The sequence below is a fragment of the Gekko japonicus genome, unplaced genomic scaffold, assembly GCF_001447785.1.
Source record: "Gekko japonicus isolate JY-2015 unplaced genomic scaffold, Gekko_japonicus_V1.1 scaffold1214, whole genome shotgun sequence".
Lineage (NCBI taxonomy): Eukaryota > Metazoa > Chordata > Lepidosauria > Squamata > Gekkonidae > Gekko > Gekko japonicus.
This window is the reverse complement of record NW_015173160.1, coordinates 357463-371687: the sequence shown is the minus strand read 5'-3', so window position 1 is coordinate 371687 and position 14225 is coordinate 357463. Positions and strand designations below refer to the sequence as shown.

The window sequence follows — 14225 nt, the reverse complement described above, 5'->3', positions numbered from 1 at the left end:
CAAGAATACAGAGCATCACCTTGGAGGAAATGACTACATTGGAGAGTAGACTGAAGGGGGGGGTGTTAAAAACAGGGGGCGAGAGAGAGAATAAAAGCAGCACAACAGATGGGTGGAGAGGATGGGCAGGGTATTCCAAAGAGAGCAAAGGCAGTTTTCCTTCGGACTACTCAGCCTCAGGCTCACTGAACACTGCCCTCTCTCAGGCCCCCACCCCACCCCACCCATGCCCTTACAAAGCCGGCCAACTTGGTCCCAGCGTGCAGCAGCAAGAGCAGCAGCGAAGGGAAATCAGAGGAAGGCAGCAGCCAGATGCAAGAAGTGGAGGAGGTGCCGTGGAGGCCGTCCGGGATGTGGGAGGGACCACAGCCCCTGAGCTTCGGCACTCCCTTCAGCAGGGCAAGTCCGCCGGGCCAAGTTCCCCTCCTGGTCTGCACTGATTTTACTGGTAGCTGGGTGAGGGGGGCAGAGAGGCGGGCTGAATGAATGCGCCTCGAGGACTCAGCAGTAAGGGAGAGCCCGGGCAAACATGCTTCCTACCTTTGTGCGCGTGCGCAGGAAACCAGGAAAGCCAGGCTCCACGTGCAGCCCGGCAGAACTAAGGGCTGCTGGGAGCTGAGAGTGGGGCTTCACTTCCAGGAGGAAGCAAGCCCCTGCCCTAACTTCCCTCCCTCCCTCCCGGTCCCAACCCAGCCACTGAACATAGTTTCAGAATGGAGCAAGGGTGGCTGGAACCAGTTGCCCCCGGGGAAGGCTGAGCCCCTTCCTGAAAATTTCGGTGGGGGCTGAGGCCCTGTCGCCCCCACAAAGATTACGCCTATGAGAGAAGGAGATTGTAAGCCACTCTGAGACTCCAAGTGAAGGGTGGGGTATAAATCCAACTCTTCTTCTTCTTCTTGGACCTAACCTTTATTGGCAGATAAACAGGTCAATGCTGTTGCTTGATGTGCCTTCTTTCAGTTACACATAAACTGGCTCCTCATTTAGACTCTGCTGACATAGCCATTACTGACTTTGCTCCATAACTTCCAGACTGAACTACTGTAACATGCTGTATGTGGGGCTGTCTTTGAAGATGACTCACAGTTTCAGTTTGTACAAACTGTGCCAGCAAGGCTCCCGAATAGGCTTACCCACTTGGAACATATGATATCAGCACTTCATCAACTGCGCTGTTTACTCATTTGCTTCTGGACTCACATCAAAGTGCTGGTTAATACCTTCAGGGCCCCCTACTACTGCAATTAACAACATTCCCAGTGTATATTCCTATGTGCCAGCTGTGCTGTTCAGAGAACCGTCTCCTAGTGGTACTCTCTCTGAGAACCGTCTATCTCAGGGGTGGCCAAACTTGCTTAACATAACAGCCACACAGAATAAATGTCAAATCTTTGAGAGCCGCAAGACATGAACAATTATTACACATATGTTTTTATTGGAAAACATGCAAATTTGCTGTTTATTAACATTAAATTAGACTGTGTGAAAGAGCCACATGTGGTTCCTGAACTGCAGTTTGGCCACCCCTGGCTGCCTTATAACAGTCAGGTTGTGGGTGGGTGGTTGACAGAACCAACCCTTTGGAATGATTTACCAGAGTGATTCTGGAGGGTACTCTTGCTTCCTGCAATCAGGAAGATGTGTACAACAGTCATTTCAAAGGGGCATTTGGTGGAAGGAAATTTGGTTTTGGGAAATCAGGCTGTAGTGCTTTTTATACTGCTGATTGTTCTGTTGTGTATGAAAGCTACTGTGGCTTTGTTAGCCACCTTGAGTCTAAGGAGATAAGGAGGGGTAGAGATATGGTAAATAAATATTTTCCCTATGTGTCTTTTAGGTTTCCATTGTAGTTACCCTGTATTTATCTAAAGATTACAGATTTTTGTTATCTAACCCTAAACATAGATCCCTGAGGGACAGTGAAGTGGGACTCAATAAAGAACAATTTTATTTATTTTATTTGTTTAAATTATATCCCGCCCTCCCTGCCAAGGCAGGCTCAGGGCAGCTAACAGAGTGATATAAAACAAATAAAGAGTTGAATAAAATCAAGAAAATACAGTTATGAATAGAAATATAAAATATACAAATATAAAGGGTTAGTTTGTATCAGATGGCGGGCATAGCAGCATTCACTGGTAACAGCTGGCTGACATTGTAGTCTGAGTTGCTTGGCTGTTAACAATTATATTAATGTTGGTGTTGGGCCAGGGCTATAGTTGTTTGGGTGCGGCTCCCTAGTTGAAAGCCTGGTGGAAGAGCTCCATCTTGCAGGCCCTGTGGAACTGTAAAAGGTCCCGCAGGGCCCTGATGTCTTCTGGGAGCTCGTTCCACCAGTGCGGAGCCGCCACTGAAAAAGCCCTGGCCCTTGTTGCAGCCAGCCTGGCTTCTCTGGGGCCCGGTAAGGCCAGGCGGTTTAGGGATCCTGACCATAGTGTTCTCTGGGGAACATGTGGGGAAAGGCGGTCCCTTAGGTTTGTAGGACCCTGACCATATAGGGCTTTAAAGGTAAGCACCAGCACCTTGAAGTGAATCTGGTATGCTAAAGGCAGCCAGTACAGTGCTTTTAGCACAGGCTGGATGTGGTCGCGCATAGGGAGGCCCAACAGCAGCCTGGCCACTGCATTCTGCACTAGCTGCAGCTTCTGGATTTGGGACAAGGGCAGCCCCATGTAGAGAGCATTACAATAATCCAGTCTCGAGGTGACCATTGCATGGATCATTGTTGCCAAGTCATTGCATTCAAGGAAGGGAACCAGCTGCTTGATCAGCTGAAAATGACAAAAGGCTGACTTTGCAGTGGCTGCTACCTGTGCCGCCATCATTAAGGAGGCGTTTAGGAGCACTCCCAAGCTCCTAGCCTCCGGCGCTGGCACCAACAGCACCCCATCGAAGCTTGGGAGTGGGATCCCTAACCACAGACCGCTCAAGCACAGGACCTCCATCTTTGTTGGATTCAATTTCAATTGGCTCAGTCTAAGCCAACAAGCCATGGCTTTCAATGTCAGGTCTAGATCTTCTGGTCTGGAGTCAGACTGGCTGCCCAACAACAGATAGAGCTGGGTGTCATCCGCATATTGGTGACAGCCCAGCCCATGTTTCTGGGCAATCTGAGCAAGAGGGCACATATAGATGTTAAATAACATCAGGGAAAGTGCCACCCCTTGGGGCACACCACAGACTAGTGGGTGCCTTTGGGACAGCTGCTCCCCAATGGCCACCCTTTGTCCCTGACCCTGAAGGAACGAGGAGAGCCACTGTAAGGCAGACCCCTGAATCCCAGTGTCGGCAAGGCGGTGGGTCAGTAGCTGGTGACCGTGTTGAACACTGCCAACAGGTCTAACAACAACAGCACTGCCAAACCACCCTGATCTAGATGCCTCCAAAGATCATCCGTGAGGGTGATCAGTGCTGTCTCCGTCCCATGGCGTGGTCGGAAGCCAGACTGGAAGGGGTCTAATGCGGAGGTGTCATCCAAAAACCCCTGCAGCTGAATCGCTACCAGCCTCTCAATCAGTTTGCCCAAAAAGGGCAAATTGGACACTTGCCGGTAACTAGCCAATTCAGCTGGGTCCAGAGATGGGGGTTTTTTTAGGAGAGGGTGTACCACTGCCTCCTTGAGTGCCCCAGGGAACAGCCCCTTGGAGAGGGACTTGTTGATAATTTCCCTTAAGGTACTTTGTAGCCCATCGTGGCCAGCTTTAATTAGCCACGACGGACACAGATGAAGGCTGCAGGTGGTAGGGTGAACAGTTAAGAGTAATTTGTCAACCTCCTCTAGGCTGAGTGGACTGAAATAATCCAGAACTTGACAAGAAGATGCACATGGAACCTCGAGTTCACCTACTGTATCAACTGTGTCAGGGAGGTCATGGCGGAGCGACAGGACTTTATCTACAAAATAGCCCACAAAGGCCTCGCAGCCAATCTCCAATTCCTTAATGTTTAGTCTGCCCTGGGGCAGAGTAGTTATAGACTGAACAATTGAACTGGGCAAGAGCTTGCAGACGCAATCGTGGCTGCATAATACTCTTTCTTAGCGGCTTTGACTGCCATCTCATAGGATCTCATACGTCCTATAGGATGCTCTTGTAACTTTGTCACGAGTACACCGCCACTGTCTCTCTAGTCGTCTGAGCCCTCATTTAATCAGCCACAACAATTGGGGGTTTCTGTGCATATACTGTGTATGATCTTGGTATTGATAAAAAAATAAAAGTTTGTGATTTAATGCATCTTTAGATCACAGTTGTATTCTGCTTTTGAAAACAGTTTGCCAGTCTAATTGCTATGTGAGCTTGTTCCTGCCAACGGCTTCATTTGAAAGGGTCCGGACCAAGACTATTAAGGATTGCCAGGATCCATTGTGGAATGAAACCTTCACCTTCAGGATACAGAAGGAGGTCAAAGTAAGGCACAAACTCTGTGTGCCAGTTTACATGTAATGCCAAATCCTTTTCCCCTTATTTATGCAAAGAACAAAATTGAACAAATTGTACTTTGTGGCCCATGATCAAGACTCTAAAAACAGCTTTTACTTCTTTTCACAGAATGTTTTAGAGTTGATGGTTCATGATGAAGACAACTGCCATCTCACTGTTCTTTTTGATGTTTCTAAAATACAGCTTGGAGAAACTATTTGCCTCACATTTCCATTGGATCAAAAAGTAAGGAACTTCAAGCACTAGAAAGATACCATTATTAAATTGGGACCCACAAAAATTTGTGGGGCAATGATAATACACCAAAAGGGTCTTGTGAACAGAGTTTATGTTTTTTAATACCAAAAGAACTCATAAAAATTCTGTGGCAATGAAGATGTAAGTGGTTGGACATGGGTTCCAAGATGTCCCAACAATACTGCCTTGATATTAGGAAAATTTGGTCAGCAGGCACATATTGAATATGATAAAATTTGAAATAGCCACTGAAGGCAACAATTGACGTAGCAAGTTTCATTTATTTACAACATTTATGCTCTGTCCTTTTACTTAAGAAACACTCAAGGGGATTATAGTAACTAAAAAAAGATGACACAAAAATAATTAAATCTGAACTAAATTAAATCTGTTTGAGAGGATGTTTGGTGGAGGGTAAACTGCTTTTGCAGATTTGGCACATTATCTGACTAAAATCTCTTTCATTAACTTGCGTGCAGCCTTTACATCCCTTCATTTCCAAACTATGCAAACAGCAGTGCTTGAAGGCCGATATACCAAAACACCAGCAACTGAGCACCTTTGTATATATGGTGGCTCAGTCCCTGAAGATCTGTGTCATTACCTCCTGGATTGTCCACTTTATTCACTCCCAAGAAAGAAGTTTCTTGGCACAATCTTAGATAAATTGGGCCCTTGCTCAACATTCTGAAAAGTTTTAACTTTACTTGCAGAAGTGGAGCCAGAGCAGCAAAGAAAATCTGTATCAAGTGGACTAAATCCTCTCCAGCTAAATAACCAGGGCTATGTCAAAGTATTTAAGGTCCTTTTTAGTAACCTTACTCCAAATCTTATTTTATTTTGTATGTTCTAATTTTTATCTTCTATTATTTTAAACTTCTTGTGTTTTAATGCTGATCCTATTCTGCATTTTATAACTTTTATTGTATTGTATTTGTAACGGCCATCAGCCATATGCAATAAATCAAACTGAAATGAAATGAAGTGAATAAAACCAAGAATAACACAATCATAAGATACAAGTAAATAGTAACAATTGGAATGCACACTATAACCCTGCCTACTGTAACAAAACCTTAAAACCTATAGTATGACAAAGATTAATAGACGAAACACTAAAAAAAGAAGCCAACACCACCTGGAAAAGGCCCTCGTCTCTTCTTCCACTATCTTTTCCCCAAGTAGCAAGGTAGGATCTAGTAGCATTCCCAGGCTGAGCACCTGGTCCTTTAAGAGGAATGCTACCTCATCTAGAGCAAGCTTTAATCCTACTGTCAATGGTATTTCATCCCTAGACAACATTTCATCCATCATATCTCAACTAAGCCTCAGTTTGTTTGTCTGTATCCAGTCCTCCACTGCTTCCAAACAATAATTTCTTGCTTTCAATGCCTTCTTAATTTGAATGGCAAGCCATATTGGTGGCATTATACTCTAAATCTGCAAAGGCTTCAAGCAGATGTTAAAGAACATCAGAAAGATCATTTAAGCCAATGGCTGCTATTTTTCCACCAGTAGAACAGCAGTTGGAAGCCACAGTGAGAACACGGAGGCCAGTTGCCCTGGTACTAAAACTCTTAAATTTTGCTTCTAGGAACTCAAATAGCACAAGTAATGTATTACTGGTTTTTGATGGAGCCAGCAACTATTGGAATGAATATTTGTTCTAATAATGGTAATACAGCTGTGAAGGTGTGGCCCCTCAGCCACTCTCTACCCCAGTGGCAGGCCCAGACCCACTGTACTTACCAGGTCCAGTGAGGGAAGAGCCCTCCTGGCAGGAGCTGGGTACAGAGTTGCGCTGAGACACGACTTCACTGCTAGATCCTATGCTGATCAGGAACCAGCCCTTACAACAGCCAACTTCTGCAACAACACTTAATGGCCTGCTGATTACATCATTGGCTGGTGATGAAGAGCCAGCCATGTACTTGCATCACAACACAGAATCTCTGGCAGCTAGCCAGATCTCTTGGTTAAAGGCTAATGACAGGCAACTGGACAAGAGAAAAGATGAAGGGACATGCCTTGGTCAGGCCAGACTAAACATATGGGAAGGATGAGGCAGGATTGGCTCAGGCTCAAGAGGGGGGTGGAGTTCTCATCAAGGGGGGAGAATAAAAGGAGGGCTCCCCATTCAAGCCAGGGAGGAATGAGGAGATGCTGAGCCTAGTGTTAAGGCTGAGGTCTCAGGGAAGAAAGCTGGGTGTGACATACTTTTCCCGCACCCTGATTCTGAGGCCTGGGGAGCCTCTCCAGGTAGAGCACTACAGCAGAGGGTGGTGGAGGCAAACCAGCTGCAGGGTCATTCACAACAGCATGGTTGATCAAACAAGCATACATTGTTACAATGTGCTGGTCTCTGATCACTTCTAATACTTCGTACCATTTTTCTGTGAAGTGAAATCTCTCCTTATCCAAGTTTATAGATGTGCCAGGTCCCCGAGCCATCAAATGCGTTGTGACCAGAATAAGGCATTTTCGGTGGCGGCTCCTATCTGGTGGAATGAGCTTCCAGAGGAGATCAGGGCTCTGCGGGACCTAGCACAGTTCCGCAGAGCCTGCAAGATGGAGCTCTTCCGCCAGGCGTTCGAATAGGAGCCGCCACCGCCATGGTACCACCAACGCCATGGCACCATCAACGCACTAGAATTTGGGTACAGGGTAATCTGAGGTTGAGCACTTGGATGAGATTTTTAAGAGACGGCCATCTTTCTTTTATGAGAGGAGCACCGAATATATTTTTCTATGAGTATAACTGGTTTTAATATTTTAATGTATGTATTGTTTTATGCTATGACTCGGCAATATGCACTGTAAGCCGCCCTGAGCCTACGGGGAGGGCGGGATAAAAATAATAAATAAATAAATAAATAAATAAATGCTGACTTCTGATGATGAAAGATATATTTATTGTTCTTTGTTACACCTATATTTGAGGGAGATGGGTGTCAATTTTCTTCCAACAACTGACAGTTAAAAGTGATTTCGCTTGAAGCCACCGAAGGAGCTTCACTGTTGACCTGGGATTTAAACCTGCATTGTGCACAGCAATCCAGTTGTTTCCAAAGTTCTTAACTTCTGTGCATCCTTTCCATATGTGAACAAGATCTTGGGGTATGGGTCGATCATAAGTTAAATATGAGCAGCCAGTGTGATGCAGTGACAAAAATGACTAATGTGATCTTGGGGTGTATCAACAGAGGCATAACATCCAAACCACAAGATGTCATAGTCCCACTGTACACTGCATTGTTCAGGTTGCCCTGGAGTATTGTGTGCAGTTCTGGAGGCCTCACTTCAAAAGGGATGTGGACAGAATGGAGGGGGTACAGAGGAGAGCAATGAGTATGATCAGGGATCTGGAGACCAAGCCCTATGTGGAAAGGCTGAGGGACTTGGGAATGTTCAGTCTAGAGAAGAGAAGGTTGGGGAGGGACATGATTGCTCTCTTTAAGTATCTGAAGGGCTGTCACTTAGAGGATGACAGGGAGCTCTTCCGGTTGGCAGTAGAGGATAGGACTCAAAATAATGGGTTTAAATTAAAGATGGGAAGGCCCCGGTTGGATATCGGGGGGGGGGGGAAATTACAGTAAGAGTTGTTCAACAGTGGAATCAGTGGTAAGTCTTTAAGCAGTGGCTGGACAAACACTTGTCAGGGATGCTCTAGGCTGATCCTGCACTGAGCAGGCAGTTGGACTAGACGGCCTGCATGGCCCCTTCACACTCTGTGATTCTATGATTCATATAAGTTTGTGCAGAAAATCCTATACATATGCCTTGAAACACATTAACTGTAAGAATGCACTTAATTACTGATCTCCCACAAGCAGCTGCGCCACCCTCACTCTTCTCTTTCCCCCGATTGTATTAATCAGTTTCCCAGTACTTGCTGCACGGCCAAATTTTGACCCACAGCATCCCCTGATTTCCCCCATGTCTTCTTGATCCTTGTTTTTTGAGATCGAGAAGAAGCAGGGAAAATCGGGGGATGCTGTGGGTTAAAATGCGGCCACACAGCAAGTAGTGGGAAATTGAAAAATAGAACTGGGGGAAAGGAAGAGCGATGGTGGCACAGCTGCTTGTGGGAGATCAGTCACTGAGTGCATTCTTACACTGTCCATTTGTATGGAATGCTAGCCTCACTGTTGCCTATATGACCCATAGGCCCCAGAGTATATCCAGCACTCCTCTGTAGCTGAGTATTCCAAGGAAAGGTTCATAGAAGAGTAGGTTTTTATACCTCACTTTTCTCTACCTTAAGGAGTTTCAAAGCAGCTTACAATTGCCTTTCCCTTCCTCTCCCCACAACAGACACCCCGTGAGGTAGGTAGGGCTGAGAGAGTTCTGGGAGAACTGAGTAGCCCAAAATCACCCAGCAGGCTTCATGTGAAAGAGTGGGGAATCAAACCTGGTTCTCCAGATTACAGTCCATCGCTCTACATCACATTGGCTTTCTGTGGAATTTTCAAAAAACCAGTTATTTGAATCCATACTCAGTGGCTAAAATATCTCGCCTCTCATACTGTTATTCTCATACTTGTTTTTCTTTTCATAGATTCAAGAAGAGCTAGAGGTGGAATTTAGACTGGAGAGCATGTAAGTACATGCAGTTGTACCACATTTTCAAGAACATGTTATCGTAAAAATAAATTAGCTAAATCATGGTACATATCAGACCAATAAAATGGCACAATAGAATTCTTATGAACTCACAAAACTTCTGTGCTGTGAACTTTGGTATAATAATGATCAGATTACTAAACTTTAAATAATTTTTGTATCTGTTCGTATGAAATGGAATAATGGAATTTTAACCAAGACAGAAATGTTAGCAAGTAGTTGAATTCTTGCAGGCCAGTTATAACATGTCAAATATTTTCATTTTGTCTTGCAGTGCAGTTCCTCTTGAAAATATTATTACTAATGGCGTATTAGTGGTAATTTCAATTTTTAATGATTTTCCTTTTTATCATACAGTGGCTGTGGGCATGTGGCTGTGGTATTTTACTGCATTCTTCAGAGTTCTGGGTTCTATTATCATTTCACATCCTGTGGCAAGAGGGCTTCCAGGCCATCACTGCTGGGTTAAGGGAAAACAAAACATTCAAGCAAAGGACATTTCTATATGGGGGTTATGAAAGGATTCAGGTGTATATTTCAGCATACCCAGGACAAGCAAGCCACCTATCCCATTGCTTAGTTTTCTTACAATGTGACCCTAAGTCCTAGGAAATAAGGTAGATTATTTTTAAAAAAAATAAAATGTTACATCCTTCTAAGCCCATTGAATTGAATGGATTTAGAAGGGAATAATTCTGTTTAGGATTACACTGTTATATTATCAGTCCAATCAACAGTCTGGGGTATTAGAAGAGGTAGCACATAGGGCACCATCAAAATTTTGCAGAATCCCACTTGATTACTTATCTGTTTTTCTTCATAGTGCTTGCATAAAACCCACAATCAGGCTGCCATTTTACTACATCACACAACAAATATACAATACATGTAAATAATAGGTATTTATTTACTTTACACCCCACCTTTCTCACTGATATTCAAGGCAGATTACATGGTATAAAGGAATGTAACCAAATAGAATGAGATACCTAATAGACAGTGCAACAGGACTAGGATTAGGAATGTGTATTTGGGTAAAACTGAACTGAAAATATACCCCCAAAAATGCCATATCTGTATTTTTAGGATATATTCAGCATCTTAAATATATTTGGGATTTTTGGGACAACAAAAAAAATAGATAGTACATGTAAATAATAATGGGATTCTTTTGTCTCAAAAATCTCAGAAATATTTGAGATTTACTGGAAAGATTGGGAGCCAGTGTTTGCAGGTTCCCAGAACTGTTTTTTTCTTTCTATTTTCCTTTGTTTCTCTCTCTCTCTGTGTGTGGGGGGGTATGGCATGCCAGGCTGCTTCTTTCAGTTTCAGGTCTGTTTGTCAGTTTCAAGAGCTTTTTTTTTTCTTTGCCAGAATTGCTTTGCTTGGATTTGTTCTGCTGTGATTCTCCTGTTTGACATTAGTCCTGTTGAGCTTGCAGTGCTACAGTGGCACTGGGTTCTGCTGGGCTTCTGCACATTGCAATTGGCTCTGTTGGGTTTGCAAAAGTAACCCCCCCACACACACCTTGAGTTTCCATTGTGGGGATTCTCTGGTTTCATTTTTGTTCTGTTTGGCTTGACAAATTGGCTTGTGGTCCTACTAGGATTATTGGATTGTGCTGGGCTTGTTGTTGGTTCTTCCATAAGAGGCATTTGCTGCCTGCAGGCATGGCTTTTGCTCTGGAATCATCTTGGAGGGTCTTCCTCCTGCATAGGAAATAATGGAGGACAGCTTGGGGCACCCTGTTCAGGGGCCCATAGAATTGGACCCCTTGGTCTAATCTACTTGAAATTGGGGTTGGGACGGGTTGTTTAAAGAACAGGCACCAGACGTTCTATTGCAATTTTGGTACCTGTACCTTTAAAAACAATTCCCAGCCACCTGGAAAGTTTTCCCATGGGGAATAATAGACCTGAAAAATCCCAAATCTGAATACCATTCTAGTATTTGGTATTTGGAAATACTGAAATCTTTTGAGTCCAATATAATCAAACAAAAAATACTTTTTTTTGTACACCCTAACTAGGGTTATACACAATGCAAAGAAGTATCAGACATGGTATGTTAAACAGTGCAGTAGACGGAATTATAGAATTACAGAATTAGAACACAGTGCAGTAACAGCAACATAATACATAGAATAAATGGAAAGCACATATCCTAAATAATGGCATAGACAAACATCTTATTTCCATTCCATATTCCCTTTGTAAAAATGCTCTCCTGAACAATTCTATTTTACACATCTTGCAGAATGACAGAAGTGTGGATGCCTTCTCTTGTGCCAAAGGGCATTTTATTGCCTGAAGCAAGGTCATTTTCAATGGATTTGGGTGGTCAAAGAATCTCAGTGAGGCAAGGCACTGTGTTAACACAAATATACTTTAATTACAGAAAAGAAAACAAACCACAATATACATAAAGGTTTCTCACATCCCTTTAATCACTGGGGGTTTCTTCAGCAGGAACAGTTCCCAGTAGATCTAGGGCTCCTTGCTACCATCTCCTCTTCATCTTTAATGGCAGCTTAGGTGCAGCAGACTCCTAGATAGGTGTCACTTGGCAGGTATGCTAGGTCTACTGCTTGGGAATTGATCCTGCAACTACTTGGATGGAACCTTGCTGCCAATATGCTCTAAGCTCAGAGAAGGTTCCTGCCAACACCGTTCCCTACTCCTCCTTGGGGAGCTCTTCTACAATGGCATGTCACCTACAATGGCCTCCTCAGGCATGCGATTCCACAGGGTGGAGACCACAACAGAGACTGCATGTTTATTTATTTTATTTTATTTTTATTACATTTTTATCCTGTCCTCCCTGCAAGCAGGCTCAGGACAGCTCACATTTATTGGCAGCATGTGCGGAGTCAGCATAAAACATTTAAAACAAATTAAAACAATCATACAATAAACAGATACCAAGTTAACAGGTTAGTGCTCACTATGATGGTCATTCCTTCAGTAATTTAAAGGTGTCAGTTATAAAATGTCGTTCTAAAATCCCAATTCAGTGGTATTCTGGCCTCCCACACACTGTGGCTTGATCTCCATGCAGGGCCAACCCTCCACCATAGATGTTACTAATAATGATAGTTGGTGGTAGTGGTGGTGGGCGGCTCCTAGTTGAAAGCCTGGTGGAAGAGCTCCATCTTGTAGGCCCTGCGGAACTGTACAAGGTCCCGCAGGGCCCTGATTTCTTCTGGGAGTTCATTCCACCAGGAAGGAGCTGCCACCAAAAAGGCCCTGGCCATAGTAACAGCGAGCCTGGCCTCCTTACAGCCTGGAATAATTAACCAATGTTGTGACCCCGACCGTAGTGCTCTCTGGGGTATGTATGGGGAAAGGCGGTCCCTCAGGTATGTCAGACCCTGGCCATATAGGGCTTTAAAGGTAAGCACCAGCACCTTGAAGCAAATTTGGTATGCAATTGGCAGCCAGTGCAGCACCTTCAGCACCGGCTGGATGTGCTCCCATCTAGGGAGGCCCATGTGGTTGAGGAAGGGAACCAACTGCCGAATCAGCCGAAGATGGTAAAAGGTTAACTTAGCAGTGGCTGCCACCTGGGCCTCCATTGTTAAGGAGGAATCCAGGAGCACTCCCAAACTCCTAACCTCCGGCGCTGGCACCAATGGTGCCCCATCAAAGGTCGGGAGTGGGAGCCCCATCCCCAACCCACCCTGACTCAGGCACAGGAACTCTGTCTTCACCGGATTTAGCTTCAGCCGGCTCAGTCTAAGCCAACCAGCCACGGCTTGCAATCCCCGGTCCAGATCTTCCAGACTGGAGTCCGACCAGCCACCCAACATCAGATAGAGCTGGGTGTCATCGGCATACTGATGACACCCCAGCCCATACCTCCAGGAAATCTGGGCAAGGGGGTGCATGTAGATGTTAAACAACATCAGGGAAAGCACCGCCCCCTGAGGCACACCACACTCAAGTGGGTGTCTCTTGGACTGCTGTTCCCCTAGCACCACCCTTTGTTCCCGACCCTGGAGAAAGGACGCAAGCCATTGCAAGGCCAACCCCTGTATCCCCACATCAGCAAGACAGTAGGTCAGCAACTGATGATCGACTGTCAAACGCAGCCAACAGATCTAACAACAGCACTGCCACACCGCCCTGATCCAGATGTCGCTGGAGGTTGTCAGTAAGGGCAACCAGCGCTGTCTTCATCCCATGTCCTGGGTGAAAGCCGGACTGGAAGGGATCTAGCCCATTTGCAGGGTGGCACCTTCAGAAGGCTTTGCTTAGATGAAGAAAGCTGTCATGTCACTGCATAGCAAGGGAGACAGTACTGAAGATATGAGACTCTAAGACTATGTACCACTTTTTATATAATAACAACTACCTTGAATTGAATCTGATGACTGATAGGTAACCAATGAAGTGACTGCAGAATGGGTGTAAAATGCATACTTTGCCTAGCTCCCAATAGCAACTAAGCTGAGGCATTCTGTGTCTACTGGAGTCTCCTAGCTGACTTCAAGGGCAGACCCATTACTCTTTAAAATTTTTATTTTATACATACGCAAAACAAACAACAACAACAAAACCAACAAACAAGATCATCTGTAGGTATAGGATAATGCTGTCTTATGATAATGTTCCTACAAAAAAGAACTCAAAAATACTAACAGTAAAACAAAAAAACATAAATAATTGAGAATAAAGATGGGGGAAAGGCGAAGGGAGTGCTTCCATTTAGCTGGATGCACAGGGGACACTGGGATCTGCTTGGGGCCTAGCTGCCATGGTGGTGGATGCAGGGAGCCACTTGGGGGCCCAGCCACTGCAAAGCACACTGGGAGCCATTTGGGGCTTAGAGTGACTCCCAGACACTGCCGTGGTAAGGCCCCGAGATGAGTGCTAGGGCCTGGATGTGCTGGCTCAGCAATCGGGGGGGGGGCGGCGCAGGGTG

The 14225-nt window shown here is 44.9% G+C and overlaps 1 protein-coding gene across 1 annotated transcript in view; it reads left to right on the top strand.

Moving 5' to 3' along the window:
• The window catches only part of LOC107119848 (cytosolic phospholipase A2 epsilon-like), a 101965-nt gene that overhangs the window by 27006 nt on the left and 60734 nt on the right, over positions 1-14225 (top strand). The window contains exons 3-6 of the mRNA XM_015422460.1: positions 4273-4409; positions 4551-4667; positions 9238-9278; positions 9577-9619. Of these exons, the coding sequence (XP_015277946.1) occupies positions 4273-4409; positions 4551-4667; positions 9238-9278; positions 9577-9619 (338 nt within the window). The remainder of the gene's footprint in view (positions 1-4272; positions 4410-4550; positions 4668-9237; positions 9279-9576; positions 9620-14225) is intronic.